The 22,802-nt window shown below is 35.2% G+C and overlaps 1 protein-coding gene across 12 annotated transcripts in view; it reads left to right on the forward strand.

The window, feature by feature from the left end:
- The window catches only part of CRPPA (CDP-L-ribitol pyrophosphorylase A), a 331,189-nt gene that overhangs the window by 193,176 nt on the left and 115,211 nt on the right, over positions 1-22,802 (forward strand). For 9 of the 12 annotated variants that reach the window (XR_004271443.1, XR_004271445.1, XR_004271444.1 and 6 more), the window contains one exon: positions 1,532-1,663. Coding sequence is in view for 9 of the 12 variants with exons in the window: in XM_032286714.1 (XP_032142605.1) it covers positions 1,532-1,663 (132 nt within the window). In the remaining 3 variants the exon portion in view is untranslated. Of the gene's footprint in view, positions 1-1,531; positions 1,664-3,292; positions 3,295-6,522; positions 7,339-12,934; positions 17,112-22,802 lie in introns of those variants that run through there. The other 3 variants (XM_032286718.1, XM_032286719.1, XM_032286715.1) reach the window with 3 other exon arrangements.

The following is a 22,802-nucleotide window of genomic DNA, read 5'->3' on the forward strand; positions in this document are numbered from 1 at the left end:
GTGTGTGTGTGTGTGTGTGTGTGTGTGTGTGTGTGTGTGTGTGTGTGCGTGCGTGCGTGCGCGCGCGCGCGCGTTTTAATTAAAACTGGTTTTGTATGAACTGAATTTTTTTTTGGGAATACATAAGTAGTTGGTATATTTTAGAAGTTGAAACTTAGTAGCACTTTGTAAAGTATATGCTGAAGTTTCATGGTATTAGGAAGAACATCTGCAGGAGATTGTCTTCTGTTTTCATGTTGTCATCAGGCCTTTGCATCTGGTAAAAGGGAATTTTGAGGTACATCCTACTTCTTCATGCTTGAATTTCGTTACCCTAATTATGCATTTCATAAGGTTGCGTTCTGCATCTGTGCTTAAGTTAATTCATGAAAAGACCCTGAAAATACTTCTCCTATGTTTCCTTAATGTCTTAAATGTTTCTCTGTAATTTAAGTCATTGATATGATGGGATAACATAAAAATAAGTCAGTTTGTAGATGGTATCTAAGTAATAAAGGTATTTCTGTAGTTCAAAAAGTTAAATAGTGTGTTGAGGGTTTTAAACATTAAGCAGCAGTGTTGTTCCTTAGTCCAGCTGGCATGGGGGTATGTAATAAGTTACAGGCACATGCCACCATATCTGGTAGTTTTTGTATTTTTTGTAGAGACAGCATTTCACCTTGTTCCCCAGGCTGGTCTCAAACTTGTCGGCTCAAGTGATCTGCGTGTCTCAGCCTCTGCCTCCCATACTGCTGGGATTACAGGAGTAAACCACCATGCCTGGCCAACAGTGACAAGGGTTAATGTATTGTGTTTTTAAAAATAGTTAGAAGAGAGGACTTTAAATGTTCCCAAAATATAAAAATGATAAACATTCAAGATGATGGTCAGCCTAGATACACTGACTTGATCAATACACATTCTATGTATGTAACAAAATGTCACAGTGTCCCGTAAGTAGTAGGAGTATTATGTATCAATAAAAAATTAAAAATGTTATAAAAATGGTCACTAGAATATTTTCAAGAAAAACATTATAACTGCTTAAAAATAGTCTCCATAAAAGCCCTCTTGGTTTACTTTAAGAAATAATTATTTGTTAGAGGTGACAATTATTGATCACATTGAAAGAGATTCTCTTAAAAAACTTAAATTACTTAATTGGATAATCACTCTTCTTGAATTTTATTAATATTGTTAATTTCTTAGTGTATGTAAGACTGTATTTCTGTCTTGCCTAGTAAAAGATTATGAATTAGGTTGAATGATTTAATGAAATTACACATCCTTTATGTATCCGACTCTTAAGTGAAATAGAATATTAGCATTTGGTTTTTTACCATTGTGTTCTCAGTGTTTACTACATCTGTATTTATAAGAGAGGATTCATTGATCTTAAGTATGACTTGAGGCAAAACTAGAAATTAACACAAATTGATAAAGATTATTGCAATATTGTAATCATATGGGTTTTAGGTTTCTTTAATGTTTTTTTCCTCAAGAGAAAGTTGAAAGGAATGATATTCTAAAGATTGTCTTTTATATTTTACAGGTTCATTTTCTTGATTTTAAATTAGTACCTCCCAGTCAGAAAATGGAAAGCCTAATGCTGATTAGAGAATTTGCAAAGGAAGTAAAAAAAAGAAATATTTGGTTATGTGGTCTTCTCATATCTTACCCACAGGTAGGTAAAATGTTTATTTTCTGAATGTTATGTTATGTAGACTATAGTTTTAATGGTAGGTATCTGATTTGTTAAAAGCAGGAAGAAATTTTTGATAACAGGAATTATGGCTGGAAAATTAGTCATCTATATGTGTGCTATAATAGAACCTCTTGCCTCTAGTAGAAAAATTAAAACCAATTCAACTTGATTTGTGGGGCAATGCTAATAAGCATATGTCTCATACTAGGTATCCCAAATAGAACTGTCAGGGTCATCAAATAAAAGTACAATTTGCCCAGTTAATATTGAATTTGAAATATGTAATGCTTTTTGGAACTGTATTCCAAATAAGAAATTTGAATTTCAAATATAACCAAATTCTTATATTTATCCTGCAGCCTTGCAAAGCCACAATCCTTGTCCACTGGTATAATTTGAGATTGTTTATTTTTACATTATGTTGAATATATTGGTAGTCAGTTGTTTCTCTCCCTTAACAGATTATTTAATCATTTGAAAGCACTGCCTGGCATTCAGATTACAAGAGGGCATGGTAGTGACCTAGAGAAATGCATTTATTGTCACTTTCTTTAATAGCTGCATGTTAACTGCACTGCAGGTACAATGAGCTAGCGTTAGAGATTCTTTGTGCAGAGAAATGCTATTTAGAACAAAGAATTGGGAGACTCTATCAGAAAATAGAATTAGGAGAAAAATTTGGAGAATCTATAGATTTGTCCTTTGTGCATAGACAGCTTTCATTGGATTTGCGACTGCTTTTTAATTTCTTGGCGGTAACATACAAGAGTCTCGCAAGTTAAACTGTGCACTGCCTTTTTTAGTGGTCTCAGATAAAAGTAATTTGGTACTGAATGTCCAGCGAATGACAGGTATTTAAAGTTATTTATGGGTGATAACAGCTATTGTTTGTGAAAATTTTCAGCTGCATTTTTAACCTGTGGGTAACATTTCTTCTGAAACCATGCATTTTAATGAAATATAAGGATTATGCTTTAGCTAGTCCCTTGGTTTTTTTTTTTTTTAACTTAGAGGTTGTTGTTCTCTCTGCTTCCAAAATAAGCAAGCCTGACCACAGTTATTAAGAACTAGACACATTTTACTTCACCTAGAATAATAGAATTACAAAATGTTAATGTTGTTGGGGGCTACTGAAGTCAGGGGAACCAAGGCCCAAGATGTTATATATATTTGCCCAAGGGCAGATAACTGGCAGAGTAACAGAATTCAGATCTTCATCCATGATCAGTAATATTTTCTCTTTAAGAAATTATTTTTGGGCTGGTGCAGTGGCTCACACCTGTAATCCTAGCACTTTGGGAAAGGTGGGCGGATCGCTTGAGGTCAGGAACTCCAGACTAGCCTAGCCAACATGGTGAAACACCTGTCTACAAAAAAAAATGAAACAAATTAGCTGGGCATGGTGGTGGGCACCTGTAGTCCCACCTACCTGGGAGGCTGAGGTGGGAGAATCGCTTGAACCCAGGAGCTGGAGATTGCAGTGAGCAGAGATTTGCTGCCCTGCACTCCAGTCTGGGCAACAGAGTGAGGCCCTATCTCAAAATTTTTTGGTTGTATTCAGATGATTACAGTGGGAAAAATCTGTTCTTTTTCTCATGTTGTCTAAAGGAGTCATGGACAAACACTACTATTGTCACATTGTGCAGTTAGAAAATAGAGCTTGTTGAGGCAAATCTCAAACAGAAATTGAAGAGCATAAATAATTCCTGTAGCTCTCTTGGCCAGGCAAAAAGTGTCTGTCTGCACTGTACTGAAGCTGACTTTTCAGTAGAGTAATGTTGCCCGGTTATATATATGATGCCCAGTTAAATTTGAATTTCACATAAACAATAATTTTTACTGTGTGTCCCAATGGTTACATGGAGAATACTTGAATTTAAAAAATCTTTGGTGTTTACTTGAAATTCAGATTTAACATGCAAACTCAAAAAGAAAATTTATCAGTTAAAACAACCTATTTGTAGATAGCTTAATGTTAGACTTAAGGATTATGTTATTGGCTTGGCCATTTATATACAGCATAAAGTTTTCTGACTCTATTATCCAGTGCTCAGTAACTCATGTACAATAATTTGGAATGATTTGAAATTCTTACTTTAGATTAGAAGTGCAATATAAAGCTTGCTTTTACAGTTTGTTGAATCAATTTAAACCAGGCCTTATCTTTCTAAATTAATTTTATAAACATGACTTTGGATAATTAAAATGAGCTTTCCTAGTTTAATACTTACAAAGAAATAAGGGACAAATACAAAAGTTACCAAAGCAGTTTTGTAAATTTTTTTTTAAACAATTGTAAAATATTTATGAGAATTACTATAAAAATCCCCAAAACAGGATATGGAACAATAAAATGAAATTTTTTGGTAACAAAATTAAATAAGACTAAGTCTCTTTCAAATATAATTTTAAATAATTTTATGTGTAACATATTCATTTGTCATTATGAATCTAACTTTGCTATACAAGTCATCACTAAGGTCCATGATACAGAATTATGTTTGAGGAATCTGTTCTAATCACCTAAAAATCTGTATTTGATGATCTAGCACTGAACTTACAGAGACATAATATTTCTGGCATGAATAGCTCAAGCCAAAAGTTTAGAGTATGTAGTCTTAATTTTGTTGAAACTTGAAAATATCTCTATGATTTTTTAATGCACATATTTGTAACTGTATTTTTCAGTTTCACATGTGAACTTTTGTGACAGTAAATATTTTAAAGCCTATAAAATAACTAAAGTCTTATAAGCAGTTTTGTCTTTAACCTGTGGATTTTACATGCTTAGGGATTTAGCAATATAAGCACATAAGTTCAAGGTTTAAAAGCTCCCATAAACTATTATAACTGATTGTTTCTTTTGCTGAACTAATGTCTGTTGCCCCCACCCCACGTTGGAAAAACTAGTTATATCATCTTGGACAAGCAATGTAAGTTTTATAGGTCCCAGGTTCTTCATTTGTAAAATGCAGATGTCAGAACTTCCACATTATAGCCTTTGTTGGATGAGAAAGTGGAGACAGAGGATGGTGTGCTGGCTGTGTCCAGGGATGTGTTACACATACATATCTCACTCTGACACACAGACTCTCTGGAACTGAGCCTGGGTTTTCTTTCCCTTCCATATGTGACCACAAACTTCACCTGCTCTCTTATTTCCTTTCACTGAGAAATTATTCATTATGTATATATATTTTATAGAGTTCAGAGAGGGAGCTGTTCTTTTGTCAGACATCTTGATCAAAGCACAGTGGAAGACAGTAGGGGAGTTGGATCCATCAGATGAAGGCTGAGGAGCATATTAAACGTGGCAGCATGGTGGGGAGTATGTATCATTTTACTCTATCCATTTTCTCTTATTTCTTCTCCATTAAACTGTCACTTCACTAAGTTATAATACAGTGGGAAATAGAGCTTTTGGAAGTAATGTTGGCTTAGTGAGCACTTTAATTGAATGGGGACACTAGAAAAGATGGCACCAGTTGGCAGAGTTAAAAAAAAAAACCAAGCTGTGGAGAGGCTGTGGGATAAAGCAGAGGCGCTCTCTTACCCTCTCCCTTCTCCTGAATTCTGTGTTTTCTTTTGTTCCTGTGACTGAAGATCTGGGAGTCTTATAAATGAGAAAGTTACCAAAGCAGTTCTGTAAATTTTTGTTTTTTTAAAAAAAAATGTAAAAGATTTATGAGAATTACAAGAATCTCCAAAACAGAATATGAAACAAAAAAAAAAATACTTTTGGTAACAAAATTAGATAAAGCTGTATGTACTGGTCTTGTATCACAAATTATAAACCATATTGCTCTACTCGATAACATAATTACTATCATTTTTCTCTATTGTCTTGGTTTTTAAGGTTTTCTGTTCATTATAAAGGACATCTGGGAAACATTCTTGATTGTGAAACTCCATGTTAGGTCAACTCATAATAATAAAGGAACCGGTTTCACTGCTCTATTACAGCTTTGGTCCTAAAGATCTGAATGTATAGGGTATCACTGACATCAGTTTTTTCATCTCAAAGGTCCACATTTGCTCTGTGTCCACGAGATAGAGGAATCATCCTTTTAGTATGCATGATCCTTTGGAGGACAAACGGGTGTATGCTGTCAGTTAGCAGAACACTGATTTTTGTTTTGTTTTGTTTTGGTTATCATGGGTGAGGTTAGACTTAGAAGTTTGACTTCCTGCAATGAGCAATTACTTGGAATTTAACTGGGAATTATTTACTAAACACATGAAACTTTCCATGGCACTGAATCACATGGCAGATGCACCAAACATGCAACACCAAATCTGTTTACAGAAACTCATAATACCCTGTTCAAAGTAATCAGGGCTTCTTGATGTGGGAATGTTTATGAGACTAAATATTTTTCACTTTCAATATTGTTTTGGCCTTTATTGTTTAGACTTAGTCATTCTTTGGGAAAATATAAAGGTCATAAAATACATTTTCAAAAATTAGTAGTTTTGAAAAAATTGTTTTTTGGAGAGTTTGGTTAGCTTACTTAGCAGACTCATTAGAGAGTGGCACTAAGCTTGTTTTATTTAGATATATGCAAATGAAATGCAATATTAGACACACATCTTGTACAGAGTTTTTATCAATACGTAATGTACATATTTTCAGGGTACATTTGATAATTTGATCCATTCACATCCTGTGTAAAAACAAAATCGGGGTAATCAGGATATTCATCACCTTGAATATTTACCTTTATGCAGGAACATTTTAGTTATGTTCTTCTAGCTACTTTGAAATGTGCAATACATTGTTAACTATTGCCACCATACTGATGTATCCAACAGTAAGATTTATTTTTTTTATCTAACAGTATGTTTGTACCCAGATCTCTTTTTTTTTTTCCATGGATAAAAGAAAGAACTTTCTGTATGAAAATGAAGAGAAACATCCTCTAACTTAAGGAGGGTACTGCTATGGAAATTTTTAGTGAGTGAGTTCCTTTCAATAGTGCATTTGTTAGCTGTTACTACATAACCCAACATTATTATCTCACGGTTTCTGTGGGTCCTCAGGCTCTGGGTCTCCATCAAGGATGCAACCATCTCAAAGCTCTCCTGGAAATTTTCCCAAGTATCTCACTCATCCGACTGTTGGCATAATTCAATTCCTCATGGGCTATTGCACTGAGGCCTCAGTTCATGGTTTCATGAGCGCCTGGCTGGAGGCCTGCCTCTGTGCTTTGCCACAAAGACCTTCGCACAGAGTGTCTGGAAACATCATAGAAAGCAAGAGAGAACCAGAAGGTGGAAGTCACAGTCTGCTGTAACATCAGCAACTGACCTGCCATCCCCTTTGCTGTATTCAGTTCACCAGAGACAAATCACTGTGTTCCACCCACACTCATGGGAGGTGACTACACAAGGGTTATCACTGGGAACCATACCAAATGCTGCCTACCACAGTAATATTGGAGTGCTGATATGGTAGGCTAAGTATTTCTTGCTACTCGCCCCCACGTAAATTAAGGGGTTTATAGAGTAAATAGGGCTAGATATATTTAAATACAAAAATCATGCAAATTATATACATGTAGCCATAGAGAAACATGTACAGTATATGTATATACTTTTTGATTGCATGTAGAGTGATAACAACTGGAAGAGGGCACAGCAGGGTGGTGGGAAGGCAAAACTTATTTTTACATTATCTGTACAGTTGTTTTTTAAAGAGCTTGATTTGGATCAGATCCATATCAAACACATTAGTGCAATTTTATCATTTTCTAATTTTTATTAAAAAGAGAAATTGCATATAAGTGGAAAAAATGAACATAATGTTGAAATGGGCATCTTCAGCCATAGTTTTAAGTTCTTGATCTTCAGTAACCTTGTGGCCATTCTTAGGTTACTAAACTTTGTCTTTCTCTATTTAATTATAAAATGGTCATATTCCTTTAGATACCAAGCTGAAATTTTAGAAAATATAATAAAAATGAATATTTTGTTCAATAACATGTTCTTATATACATTCCTAAAAGGTCTCATTCTCTTGTCAGTTGTATTTCATATGGTGCAACTTAAAATTTTGCGTTTTAGATTTGTTTTTTTTTTTTGTTTTAAATCATATTTTAATTTTATTTATTTATTTTTCCCATTTATTGCATTTTAGGTTTTGGGGTACATGTGAAGAACACGCATAATTGTTGCATAGGTACACACGTGGCAGTGTGATTTGCTGCCTTCCTCCCCATCACCTACATCTGGCATTTCTCCCCTTGCTATCTCTCCCCAGCTCCCCACTCCCCAATGTCCCTCCCCTATTTCCCCCCAACTGACCCCAGTGTGTAGTGCTCCCCTCCCTGTGTCCATGTGTTCTCATTGTTCAACACCCGCCTATGAGTGAGAACACGCGGTGTTTGATCTTCTGCTCTTCTGTCAGTTTCCTGAGAATGATGGTTTCCAGGTTCATCCATGTCCCTACAAAGGACACGAACTCATCGTTTTTGATGGCTGCATAATATTCCATGGTGTATATGTGCCACATTTTCCCTATCCAGTCTATCGTCGATGGGCATTTGGGTTGGTTCCAGGTCTTTGCTATTGTAAACAGTGCTGCAGTGAACATTCATGTGCACGTGTCCTTATAGTAGAACGATTTGTAATCCTTGGGATATATACCCAGTAATGGGATTGCTGGGTCAAATGGAATTTCTATTTCTAGGTCCTTGAGGAATCGCCACACTGTCTTCCACAATGGTGGAACTAATTTACGCTCCCACCAACAGTGTAAAAGTGTTCCTATTTCACCACATCCTCTCCAGCATCTGTTGTTTCCAGATTTTTTAATGATCGCCATTCTAACTGGCGTGAGATGGTATCTCAATGCATTTTAGATTTGTTTTCAAATCTTTCTTTTTTGTGAATGTGAACTTAAGACTTTATTGTGTTCATAATAAAACAAAAGGTGACATTTAGGGCTGGGCATGGTGGCTCACACCTGTAATCCCAGCACTTCAGGAGGCCAAGGCTGACAGATCACCTGAGGTCAGAAGTTTGAGACCAGCCTGGCCAACATTGTAAAACCCTGTCTCTACTAGAAATAAAAATAGTAACCGATTGTAGTAAGGAGAACCTGTAATCTCAGCTACTGGGGAGGCTTCAGCAGAACAATCACTTGAATCCCCAGGAGGTGGAGGCTGCAGTGAGCTAAGATTGTACCACTGCAGTCCAGCCTGAGCAGCAGAGTGAGACTATGTCTCAAAAAAAAACCACTTAGAACTGGATCACTTGGCCCTTTTTCTTCTTATCTCCTCTTGGTTCAGAATGCTTGTATCTTTTAATAACCAGTATTTTATTAGATCTGCAGTTGGACTGGTCTCAATGCACTCAAGCCTTAGCACAATCATCTTTGTAGTTTTAGCTTTACTGCAGAAAATGGGCTTAGTCTGCTCACCAGAGTCATTCTGCTATATATCATAACACCACATTTCCCTGGGGATACAGAGAATCCTGGCACATCTTGTCTGTTGTCAGTTTGTGGGGTTGGTGCTTGCTACACTTCTCACAGAAAGTTTGGTGGGTTTTAGGAATGTTCATCATAATTGTGGGAATGCTGTTGGCATGGAAAGACTCAAATCTTTCTATTCATTCTAAGTCCAATCATCCAGCTTATTTTCTGAGTGCCCAGTGTTTATTGTGTACAACATAATGTGCCTGTCACAAAGGGGTAATATGAATTCCAACAAGGTTTCATTCCTGAAGGAATTCATACACCTGGAGATGATATCCTTCAAAATTACAAGGGCATACATTTTAAACAATATAAAGAATGAGTGTTATACACTAATTCTCTACCTTGTTATCCCCAAATTTTAGGATGAATTAGCCATAAATAGCCTTCTTTGATAAGGGTGGGACACACGATAGTATTAGAGAAGTTGAGAAGAGGTAAGGCTAATGTTCATCCTGCCTGCCATGCTCTCTGACTTGGCACAGGGCAGCTTTTGTGTGTCATAAAAGGAGGTTCCATAGAGTAACTAGAGTTTAGAAGATCATCATGAAGTGAGAAAATTAAATGCTTTATCCTGAAATTTCGAAACTACAGACTACAAATTTTTTTTACCTAATGTATTGCTTTTCTTATTAATGTATCTGAAAAGAGATTCAATGGAGAACACTGCAAAATCAATGAAAGTAGTATTAAGTATGTAAATAGAGGAAATTGGAGCTTTTCCTCATAAGATAAATATTAAACTAGCAAAAATAGAGGTATAAGTTATTTTTTAAATTATCCCTTATTCCTTGTTTTTGTGAGACTTCCTCAGTAGCCCAACTCATGTCATAGCAAAAGGAACTATTTTTAACACTTTGAGTTTTATACTTAGAGCATTACATTAATGGGGATGTATATGTAGGCTATATTATTTTGATTCACATGAGTGAAGCCAGTGTTAAAAAATAATTGCTAGAAAATGGTGGTGTTACAATTCTGAAAGTTGAGATGCACACACTAAAAGCATGTAATACAGAAGGTGTTGTGTCTCAGAGGTTTTAGAAAGGTTTTTCCAGGGGATAGTTGTATAATAATAGGAATAGAAACAAGGCAATTTGACAAGTGGAATGCTACTGTTAGTCTTCACGGAAAACATGTTGTGGACTTACAGAAAACATTGATATACTTCATTGGGATTCATCTGATTTCCTATAACTATGTACACAGTAAAACTCCTACTCTATTATGTCAATGAAAAATTTTAAATGGTATTTGATTAGTCTTTGTCCAGTTTCTGATATTTTGAGTAATGAAATATTGAAAAAGTAGTGGCATGACAAATAGTCTAAAAGAACATACTGAGTAATTACGCTTTGCAAAATGGAGTGTTTTCTAAGGTACATGGCATTATTTTAGTGCATTGAAATAGAATGTGTGTAGCCTGCTTGCAGTAGTTTTATGTAGATTTTATTGAATAATATGTGAGTGAGGGAGATATCTCTGTTTGTTTTGATTTTATGCAACACTAATTGTCCAAACTGCATAAAAAGCTGTACAAGGAACTGTAAAATTGCAGTGCTTAATGGAATCAAGTGAAGAGCATCATGTTCATGCTGGAGGACTTGAAACCATCAAGAAGGGTAGGAAATGTAACTAGAGAGGAGAAATGTGAAGTCAACCTAATTTTAAATATTGGACATTCTAAGTCAATGACAGTAAGTCTGAATGATTTGAAACATTTGCAGTCTATTGCCTAATAGGCGCTGTATATCATTTTAGAGCAAAGGTAAGTGATTTCCAAAATCAGGAGCTATCTGTCCAAGAACCTTTTTTCAGGAATGAGAGTGAAGAGTGGTGGAATTTGTTCCTATGCAAAATTCCTTACTTGCTTTTCCACTCAGTAAAGAGAATAGTTTGTAAAATTAGGGCATGTGTTTAAAGTCTCTGAGAATCCTATCAATCTTTCTGATTATGATCACAATGGAAATATAAAAGGACTTCTCCATGGAGAATCAGAGAGGTGTGTAATGTTGGGCATTGAGTTTTGTTTATAGAAAATAGCAAGATTTATTAGTTTTTCATCCATCTCATTACTCACTTTTGACAACTGGTAAGGAAGTGTACTTTAATTAAGATTCAAACTTCCTCTTACTGAATGGAGAGTGACCATGTACTAATGCTGTTTAGAAATGAGTTGGTTTAATAATAAACACATCTACAGTAATTCCGCTTAGACTCTGAATTTTAATGGACGGGAAAAACACATGTTTTACACAAACACTATTCATGATTATTATGCTTTTGTCATTGTTTATATGCATGTTTGTCATCAGTGTATCATTCTACAACACTTAGGAGGAACATAAGGAAATAGTGTTCAAAAAGAGTACCACAGAGAATTTGCCACTTTTTTCAGATAAAAATACGCCTTATAATCTTTCACATTAATGATTTTGTTTAAAAAAAGTTTCAGAATTTGTATTTATGGCTCAAAAGTTTCTAAGTCATAATAGGCCACTGATCTTACCTACAGACAGATCTTTCAAAAGAGGGGTTCAGAAACCCAAAAATTAAAAGTTGAATATACTGATATTTTTTGTTTACCAAAAATACTTTTGTATTAGAAGTATTGAAATTAGGATGCAAGGAAAGGAAGTTTAATTTTGTTTATAGGCTTTCAAGCTGAAATCTGCACAATATGAAATGTGTTAAAATATGGACCACTAAACTCTATATTACCTACTGGTATGTACTTACATCATTGGTTTGAGCTAACCTTATGTTCCAGTCTTAAAGTAACCAAAAATATTTTGACCCTCCAGTGGGGATATGCTTTTGTGAAAATATACCAGTAATTATTAAACCACATACAGTTTTTTAATATATGAAAGTATGCATTTATGGTTTTATAATACACATCCTTCTTATACTGCATGTTTCTAGTTGCCTTTCAGTGAATAGTTAGGTCATTGCTTGCTTATCTACCAGTTAAATACCTTGGATTCTGAATTGATTTGATTGTTTTTGAATTTTAAGTAAGAATAATATGTTTCATTAACTATTACTAGAATTTAATTGTGCCTTAATCACCACCTTAATTCTCTTATTCCTTTATTGAATTTCTGCCTTCATATTTAAGATGTTTTGATGATATTAAAGGATTTAGACTCTTTGGGAAGGGTGGTCTTTTTTTTAGTTTAAGAAAGTCCAGTATTAGCACAGACTTGCTTGTAATTTTCTCACTGTGATAAGAGGAAGTACGCTAAAGCCCCTACGCAAAAGGTCAAATATAGTTATTCAATTCCCACTTCTTGCCCATGGAGAAAGGAATAAGCATGATCACCAGGTCTGACTTTTTAGATGAAAATTGTTACATAAGTTTTCCAAAACATGCTGATAACAACAAACATTAAAACATGCAATGGCAAATCTTTCTGAACTTTGGTATCAGTTTCAATAATGAAGGCATTTTATTTAGCCTAAAAATTACCAGTTTAAGCAACTACATAAACACAACTGGTGTGGGGTGGGGAGTGGTTAATTTTTAACAAGTGACCTGGCCAATAAATAATTTCAAAGTCTCATTCATATTTTCTACAGTTGCACCTTCTATATCATAACTTCAGTGTTTCTAATAAACTGATAACACCAGGCTTTGCCAGGAACATCATGGGAACATAGATTTTCTTCACCAGTAACTTTCTCAAGTCATGTAAATCAGGGTTACCTTAGGTTAGTTGGGTGTTAAAAAGGCATGTCTTTTGTTATTTAGAGTTTAATTATTTCCACAGGCATGTGAGGTTAGCTGAGCAATAGCAAATGTGGCCCTTACTGTAAATTCAAGAAAATAAGTAATGGTGAATAGCTGTTTTGCCTTCTGCTGCCTGTAGACTAATTGTTTGCAAGCCTCTATCTTGAGAAGTGCTGTGTATATTGCATTCAGATTACAGATATTTTCAGCTGGTCTATATTTGGGGCTTAATGAGAAAGCATGTATGCTAAGAATTGCAGGGAGGTGTCTCTTCTAAATCTTTGAATTATGAATTCTCTGATGTAAAATATGCAGTAAAGAAAGATAATCAGTACAAATCCAAAAAGTTACCTAATTATGATTTTTAAAATATCTTAAAGTCACAGAAATTACATTTGCTTCTACTGTTATAGATTCCTTGGCTTTAACAAAGCTTCTAAAGACAGGGGACTATCTCTCTATAACTTTTCCATTATAATTGGTGCTAAATTTAAATGAATTATCTCTAAATTTTGTAGTTATCAAATTCCAAAGTTTAGTTTAGGTATGGTGGGTAAATGATTGCTAACTCCTTGCCTCCTCAGTTTCTTTCTTTCTTTCTTTGTTTTTTGATAAATTTAAGGCAGTACAATTTTGTTGGATGCATATGTTGTGAAGTGGTGAAGTCTTGACTTTCAGTGTATCTAAATAGTGTACATTGTACCCATTATGTAATTTCTCATCAATTTCTCCCTCCCTCACTTCCAAGTCTCTGATGTCTGTCATCCTCTTCTTTGTTCATGTGTACACATTATTCAGCTCCTACTAATAACTGAAATCTTGGTATGTGAGTTTCTGTTTGAGTTGTTTCACTTAAGATAATGGCCTCTGGTTCCACTCATGTTGCTGCAAAAATCTAAGAATTTTAATAGGTTTATATTACTTGGATATTCATTTGAATTCATAGTAACTTTTCCCTTAATTCAATTGTCATATTGTTGCTAATGCTTGTAACATTTTAGATGGAAGTGTGTAAAAAAATTCTGTCCAAACTACCAAATTCATTTAAAATTTTAAAAAGGAAAATGTAGAGTAATGTGTGTAAATTGCAGAATTATAACTGTTAACTAAATTGAAAATTTTTAATGAGCTGGGAAATAAAATGCTTGCCAGTTTGCTAAAAAACATAGAAGTGCAAGTTTTAATTTCCTCTCTAAATTTTTAACCAATATTCTGAAAATTTTGAATACAGTGATCGTTGTTTTTGTAACATGAATTAATACATATGTGAAATCTTTATGTAGAAGTGTTACTATATGGATTTCAGTATTTTGCTTCCTGAACAATATTTTATGATGATTTAAAATGAAGCCTTGCACGTCAGTTTCAGGTACATTTATTGGAGGAAGATCAAGGCAAAGTGGTTTTTCAGGCAGTTGAATTAATTGATTAACTAATTGGTCTATCAGTTGGGACTTTTTAATTGCAAATGTCAGAAACACAACATAAAGTGGTTTAAAAATATAACTGAAAACATCTGAGATAATGGCTTATGGCTTTGTGAAATCCCTGTCTATACCACATAATTTGGTTCTTTATTCTCAGGTGGTTTTCTAAATAATATGAAACATACACTATATAATTTACTGCTCCCACTTTATATTTTATGTTTTGTAAATTCAGAGGAAAGAGAGTGCCTCTATCCCAATATTTTCACTGAAAACCATAGTTCTAACTCTTATTAAGCCTGTTATAAAATATATCTTCATTTTCAGATTCAATTACTGTGGCCCATGTGAATGTACTTTGTATTAATCAGGCCTACTTAACTTGTCCACACCTGGAACCAGGTCAGCCCCACCCAAACTCCATGAATGAGAATAAGGGAGGGGTGTATTCCCCACAGGATGGGGAACAGATGTTGGATACACCCAAACAATAGATCGTTGTGTTTATTATTTTTGGCAGTTTTCCTCTTTAGCAAATGAGTAAGATAAAGACACTAAAGATTTGTGCCCAAATTATGTAAAATTTGGATACTTGTTTATTAATAATTAGCTGTGGAATTGTAAAGGGTCAGATTTTCAGGGAACCTTAAAGTGTAGCTAGATAAGACCCTTAAAATATTGCCAACCATAGTTATTTTTAACCACTTGTGAAATACACTGTAAGTAACATACACTAAAAATAATTCTAAAATTTGATATTTGTTGTAATAATAATTAGGATAATAGTAATACCCGTTGGTCTCATCTTTGTTCCAGTATATTCCCTAGGTGAGGAAGGAAAGGGTAGGTCACATCATCTACATCATTTCTTTTCTTCGTTGCATTAGGAAGAATTGAGCTGAGAACTACTATTCTGCCATACCTGTCAGCCTCGCCAAAATTGTCTTTGTTTTTTTTTTTTTTTTTTTTTAACAAAAAATAGTTTTATACTGTTTTCATCATAATGCTTAGCTTTGGCTTTCTTTATCATATTGGTGTCTTTCCAGATGTGCTTCAGTATGTATTGAGCCTGAATTGACCCTGCCCATCTCCCACTCAAGCATTCCCTGTCACTCTTCCTGCTTTTTCTCTATAACAGTTCAACACAATTTGGCACAAAATGCTTTACTTATTCATGCTGATTGTCTTCTTTCTAGAATATGAAGCCAAAGAAGACAGAATGTTTTTGTCTGGTTCACCACTTTATTTCTAGCACTGGCATGGTGCCTGTTGTAGTGTAGGCCCTCAGTGACTATTGAGTGACCAATATGTAAAGTGCAAAAATGAACAAACACTTGGAAGCTGTATCAGGACATCATAGATTTGAGTAGTAGTATTTTTTTGTTTAATGTACTACTCTAATGGTTTCAGTTTACACTATAGATACTGTGTTCCTGAAAATATGTAAAATATTACCAGAATAGTGGTTAAATTATTTATATATAGTTTCAAGTTATGGAGGTAAAAGTTAATAAATTACAAATTGCAGGCTATTATCATTCACAAACGTAAGTACAAATGATTTATCCTAGGAATTCAGAGATAGTTTAATATTAAAAATTCAGCTGTGGTAATTTACCATACGTTTAAGTTAAAGAAAAGTTGGTGACATCCTCTCAATAGTTTGAGAGAAGATGTGATAAAATTCAGCACCAATAATGATAAACTCTTAGCAAATTAAAGTGTCTTGGTGAAGTTATGATCCAAAAATCTAATTTGAACATCAACCATAATGTGTTAGGAACATTACCTTTAAAACAAAGAACAAGAAAAGAATGGCTATAATCACCATTTCTATTGAACTTGGTACTGGATGCTCTAACTAGCACACTCAGATAAAAGAGAAGTAAACGAATAAAGGATTAGAAAGTAAGAAACAGTCATTATTTTCAAATAACACAATTATTTAAGAACTCAAAAGTTTTGCACATACCATCAACATACTGTTGCAGCTTTTTTATTCCTGTAATTCAGCAGGCAGGAGTGTTACAGCTGTTTTATTCCCACTGCCCTGCAGCTCAGTGAGCAGGAGCATTAGCAACTGTTTCACTCCGACATTTCAGCAAGTTGCAGGTTCTTTTCCCACAACCAAGAGGAATAAGGTACTGGGACATTGGAGAAGGGGGTAAGGCAGGGTAAAATATATTGAGCGAAAGACAAGCTCTCGACACAAGAGGGGACCCGAAAGTGAGTAGTTGTTTTTGAGGCTAGTCTGTGGTTTAAATGGACTTTGAATGGGGGAATGTGTGCCATTTAGTTTATGGATGGGCTTGGAAAAGACACCATTTGATTGGTTAAAAGGCATCATTCAGAAAGAACCAATTGAGAGAAAGTGAGTAAGATGGTGATGGAAGTTCTTACTCTGGTTCATGAATTCTGTCTGTAACTTGTAGGGTGGTTTTCCAGGCTTTAGGATGTCCTTGGCTTGAAGGTAGAGTTTCACTGGGGACCTGCCCCTGTCTGCCTAGGAATTTGTCTGTCTACTGTCACTATCAATACTTAGATGTTTTTATTTCAACATAAATGTGACAAACTTAGAAGATCCAAATGCTGTGTTTTATGAAATTGAATCAAACTAAATGACGTATGTGTGTACCTTTGATCTCTCCTTTCATCTTAAGAGATATGTGACTATTTTAATTCATTTTCCTTGCAGTAAATTTGACATTTTCATGTATTCATATGTGTTATACTTTTCTTCATTATTAGACATAGCTCAAAAATACTAAGGAAAAATGCTTATTAAAAAAACATAAGAATAGGACTCCTTTTGGATTGGAAGAATTCAGTGTATCTGGTAGAGTGTTAAGAACAGTTTTTAATACCTACGTATTAGGTATTTTTTTCAGGTTTCTACATGTTTTCTCACCACATTACCGTGTGAAAATTCATTGTCTGTTAGGTTTGCATTGTTGCTTAAGGGAATTGATGATATGCCAATTTAATACTCTTTCACAGTACTAGGCATTTAAATGTACCCAATGCTTACACTTTATAAAAAGCCTTGTGAGAAGTTTTTGACTTCAAATTTCTTGTAAACAGATTTTCATTGACTTGTAAAAAATCTTAAGACATCATAAGGTAGCTGCAGGTTGATTAATTATAGAGTGACTAAAAATCAAATTAGGCAGCAACATATATTTTTAATTGGACTTTTATGTGTCAGGTTATTCCAGTGTTTTAAATTTGTAGGCATGTGAATGCCATGCAGACAATATTTAATTTAGATCATGCATGTAGTACTCCCACATGATCATTGTAGATGTTGCTATTATTGTAAATAAATACTATTGATGTAATAAAACTTTTTGGAATACTTTACATATTTGCGGTTTGTAGTCTAACATTTCCAATTTCTGGTGTGAGAGAATGCTTTCCAACGTGAATCACTTTGATGAAGACTAAGTCACTTGGTGTGTAAGCATAACCACTTTGCTTCTTGCATAAGAACTCCTGAGAGGTGATTGAAGTTTATATTTTTTGGAAAAAAGCAGTAACGTCCACAGGAGCAAAGTCACTTTTCGAAGTTTACAGATCTGACAGGGCAAAGTGGCTGATGCCAGTAATCCCAGCAGTTTGGGAGACTGAAGCAGGTGGATCACCTGAGATCATGAGTTTGAGACCAGCTTGGCCAACATGGTAAAACCCTGCCTCTACTAAAAACACAGAAATTAGCTGGTTGTGGTGGTGCCTGCCTGTAATCCCAGCTACTCGGGAGGCTGAGGCAGGAGAATTGCTGGAACTAAGGAGGCAGAGGTTGCAGTGAGCTGAGATCACACCATTACACTCCAGCCTGGGTGACAAGAGCAAAACTCCATCTCAAAAAATAAAATAAAAAAAAAAATGGCTACAGATCTGAAGGCATTGGTTTTGCAATATATTAGAGTGGAATGTCTGATTATCTTGAGTCCATGTTATTTACAAAATCTGGAAACCAGTTACCCCATTAAGGATTTTGCTGTAGTGAATTATCTAGCCAGTGCAAAGATATGTCAAGTGAGAAAATTCTTTATTAAATATGTTTAAAGTGAACTTTCGGTTTGTGTGTATGCACAGGAGGCATGCAAATTCTACATAGAAATGAGATTTAGGAGAATTTTAATGGTAATAAAAAATGACTATGGGATTAATTTTTTTGAGGAGGGCTCATCCCGCAGAGTTGGTATTTAGAATCACTCTAAATAGTGTGTAAAAGGCATGTAAATGTTTTAGTTCTTTTATTATCCACTTTATTGGAAAATTTTATTCTATGATAATACAGACTTTTTTAAAATAATTTTTTTGGACATGTCCTTTACTCATGTGAGAGGCATTAATTACTATGAAAGATAAACAAAGGCAGACATTGATTAAAGTGGTGAAAACAGATTTTAGTAACTACTGATAGGGTAAAGAGTGGAGCTTCCTTCTGATTTGTGCAGAAGTGGTCATTTTTAAAGGAGCATGAAGGGGTGGGGGGCAGAATATTTAAAATTCCCACGTGACTGTAATGTGCAGCCAGAGTTGGGAACCACTGGTCCAGTTAGACCCTTCAGCTAGCCATCAGGGATCCAAATCAAAGCTTCTCAATGTATTGGGAGTCTGGGAGAGAGCAACACTCCAGTAAAAAATTACAAAGGATTGGTCAGTGTGAATGTGTTTAGGCTAGTTGTGTATGTTATCTGGTAATCAAAGAAGTTAAGATTCTGTTTACCCACAGAGACTAGGAGACAAAGGTTCCTATTCTACCTGATGGAGTTTGGTTCCTTCTAGTGCAGCAATTCGAATGGAATCATTATGTGTTGGAAGTTCTATAGTTCTTACTACTTTATATTATATAAAATTCAGATGAAAGAACTTACTCGTTTTTGCCTAGCATTTTCAGAGGCAGAGGCAAGAAGGATTGCTTGAGCCCAGGAGTTTAAGATCAGCTAGGGCAAGATGGTGAAACTGGTTCTTTAAAAAAAAAAAAAAAAAAAAAAAATGAGCTGCGCAGGTGTGGTTGTGCATACTTGTCATCCAAGCTACACTGGAGGCGAAAGCCAGAGGATAGCTTGAGTTCAGGAATCTGAGGCTGCAGTAAGCCATGACTGATTACACCATTACACTCTAGCCTGGGCAACGGAGGAGACCCTGACTGGAAAAAAAAAAAAAAAAATTACTGATTCTTTTCATGGTTTCAAGTATGTTTGGCTTTTTAAACTTACTCTTTGAGAAAGTATATTCACATGATTTTAAACTTAAATCACATATACTTAAAGCCATTGTGGCCCTATCCACCTAGTCCTCATATTCCACCCTGATTCCCAGGTGTGCAGCTTGGTTTCATAACTAGGTTTTCCTTCTTGCCCTCTAGCATTCTTCAGGTTCACAGTGGTGTATTCATGATGTAGGTGTGCCATGTATATCATGTTTATCCTATTCTGCTTGACCTGGGTTTGGGTAGATTTCTGCCTTTTTTTTTTTTTTTTTTTAAGGGTTTTTCCCAACCTGTTGTCATGTTGTCAGATGAACAAAGCACCTGTTGTATTTTACTAAAATATGAGTGTCAGCATTTGAGTAATCAACAGGGCTTGCTTATTTTGTGTATGAAAATAATATACATCATTAGATTATGAAAAAAACATTAGTATGGAAAGAACAACAAAACTCAAAGTGATCTAGGTGGCTTCATTATCTCAGTTATTTAGGGAAGTAAAAAAAACTGAGAGTGATTATGGCTTTCATGGCACCAGAACGTTTGATGTGATAGAAACAGGCCTTGCCACCTAATTAGGGAAGATGGTTCTTTTGGTTCAGACTATGAGTGAGTCCTGCTGTTCTTAAGTCTCAAACCTGAGTGTCTTTCTCTAGATAGTATAACATGTTCTAGAAAGGCTAAAAGTTCTCTGACGTTCAGTTTGTCTTTGAATTTGTTAGCTACATTACTCGGAAACACTACAACATTTCTCTTGAATGCACTTTTGTTAGTATCTACAGTGTGTTTTCTGTCATCCTAGTTGAAGATAATCTCACTATTTCTGATTGTATATTTTATTTTCTTCACATAAGTAGCCTAGCAAAGCTTCTAAATTACAGGCATTCATTAAAATTAGTTATTCATAGAATATGGAAAGAAGACATACTTTTTTAAGCACGGTGTGCACCAGGCACTTTCATATAAACTTACAGAAACTTTAGGATAGCCACAGGAAGTGGGAATTGATAGCTCTAACATATGCTGGTGAGGAACCCAGCCCCAGAAACTCAAGTAACTTCACATACGTAAGCTAATAGGTGATTGAACTAGATTTGTACCTCAGATGCACAACTGTGTTTACATGCTCAGTGAGGCTTTAGCAGAAGAACTTCTTAAAGTAAAAAAAAAGTGTATATATTTTATATATCTCTATACATGTTTGTGTATATATATATACACACTATATGTATACACATATGTATGCTCAAAATAAAATGAAAGCCATGTTACATTATTAATATTTAGTGAGCTTTGGCTTTATGCTAAGAAGCAATCTCATTTCCATTAATCTTCAGATTATTTCATGATCTTATCTTCTCTCCTTGGCTTTTTGGGAATGGGATGCTGTGGGGAATGGGGATTAGCAGGGCCTTTCCTCAGCTTTGGATGCAGAGGAACCAAAGGAATCTGACCTGGGTGTGCTTGGAAACCACGACAGCCTTTATTATCAGTTATTCTGGAGCAATTCAGAACAAGAAATGGACCTGAGCAGATGGTCTGTAATCATGATGGCAAGAATGGATGGGCAGGTGTGGGGGAGGGACTTGGAGATCAGAGTCTTCTAAAGAGATTCCTTGCAAAGAAGGCATATGAAAGGAAAGAAGCTTTTTGTAATGGAGCAGCCACAGCCTGGCCCCAAACACAGGAAGGAAGATATGAAAGTTGCTTGATTAGCTCAGGTATTGCTGCACTTTCTTAGACTATATCTTCTGGACAGAGGGAAGCTGAGGATTCCACAGGACTTCTAAATAGGGAATCTGAGACCCTTCCCAGCTCTTCTGTGAAATGCCTGTCTCCGTACAGTTAGATCTGATATTGGTTGCAGTGTCATCAAGATACAGATAGATTGTTTGCTGGGCTACCTCAATCAGCTACAGTGGTGTAAGGAAGAGAGGGACAAATCTTTCAGTGAAGTATTAAGAGAGAGAGTCAATTTAAATATCAACTGTTTTTCAAAAAAGCAAAATCTTGACGGAAATACTTGGTTTTAGAAGGAATAGTTCTTTGACACTTGCTTTGTTTCATTGCCAGAATTGGCTTAGTGGGATACATTCCAGAGGGAACTAGAGAGCTGTAACACTGCTTTTTTGATAATGCCCACCATAATTATCTGCACATCTTAAGTACCTTTGCTTCAAGGCATCATTGTGTGGTTTACTTTGATTTGGGTTGCGCTCCAAATTGTAATTATATAAAGAACATTGTAAACAGAGTTTCTTATGCCTTTTTTTAAAAAAATTTACCACTATGATTCCTGGTGGGGTGAGGCAATAATGGTGGTATTGCAGGAACCTCTCGGAATGATCTGGGGAATTGTTTCAAGCTGCAAAAGTGCCCACTCCAAACTCTTGTGCTAGTTATTCCAAGACGCCACCTCCGAACAATATTCATGCAAATGTCACATCCTTTGTGTTAAGGAAGAAAAACCAAAATACCAAAAACAAGGTTTTAAACTCACTAGAGCATAATTTCCGAAGTTCACACAAGTTTCCAGAGTTTTAATTTAGATCCTGCTACTCCTTTGTTGAGTTTGGTCTTTGTCTTCATTACCTTCTGTTTTTGACCCTTAATTGAGAGTATCGTTTATACACATGCAATTTAATTTTCTGTGTGTGAGAAAAATCATACCATTAAAGCAATACAGCAAAATAAAACATAATACAAGATGTAAATCCAAAGTCAGCTTTTTTTGGCACTCAGATTGTTCTAGGTATAGGGAAATACTTTCCATAGATTTTTCTCTTTTCTGATAAATTTTCAGTAACTCTGTGTTGACAGATTGTAGTTTATTGCCAGGCTACTTTCTAGAGACTTTATAAACAAATTTAGGGGACACTTAAGAGACAAAGGCATATGGATATTAGGTAAGGGACTATGAAACTTGGAGCATAAGTAGTAACAAAAGTATCTCTGTGTGTAAAATCTCTGAGGAAGCAGAGTAGGCTTCAGGTCATAAGGGAGGCAAAAATGGCCCCTTTCTCATCTACTTGTATAAGGCTACTTTATCTTTCAGTGTTACAGGGCAATAGTGTTATGTCTAATAAATAAAGAACTAGGTTCACACTCTCCTCTGCCCACAGCATGGACTAAAAGGCCTAGATTGGGCTTCTTCCAGGAGTAGCAGAGGAATATTCATGTGACTTAAACGCATCTTTGTCTTACCTGTCACTCTGGTTTTTCATCTGTTTTGCAAATAATTTTTTTGTCTTAGATTGAAGCAGAAG

Source organism: Sapajus apella, unplaced genomic scaffold (genome assembly GCF_009761245.1).
Source record: "Sapajus apella isolate SASKATOON/1434 unplaced genomic scaffold, GSC_monkey_1.0 scaffold19, whole genome shotgun sequence".
NCBI classification, from domain to species: domain Eukaryota; kingdom Metazoa; phylum Chordata; class Mammalia; order Primates; family Cebidae; genus Sapajus; species Sapajus apella.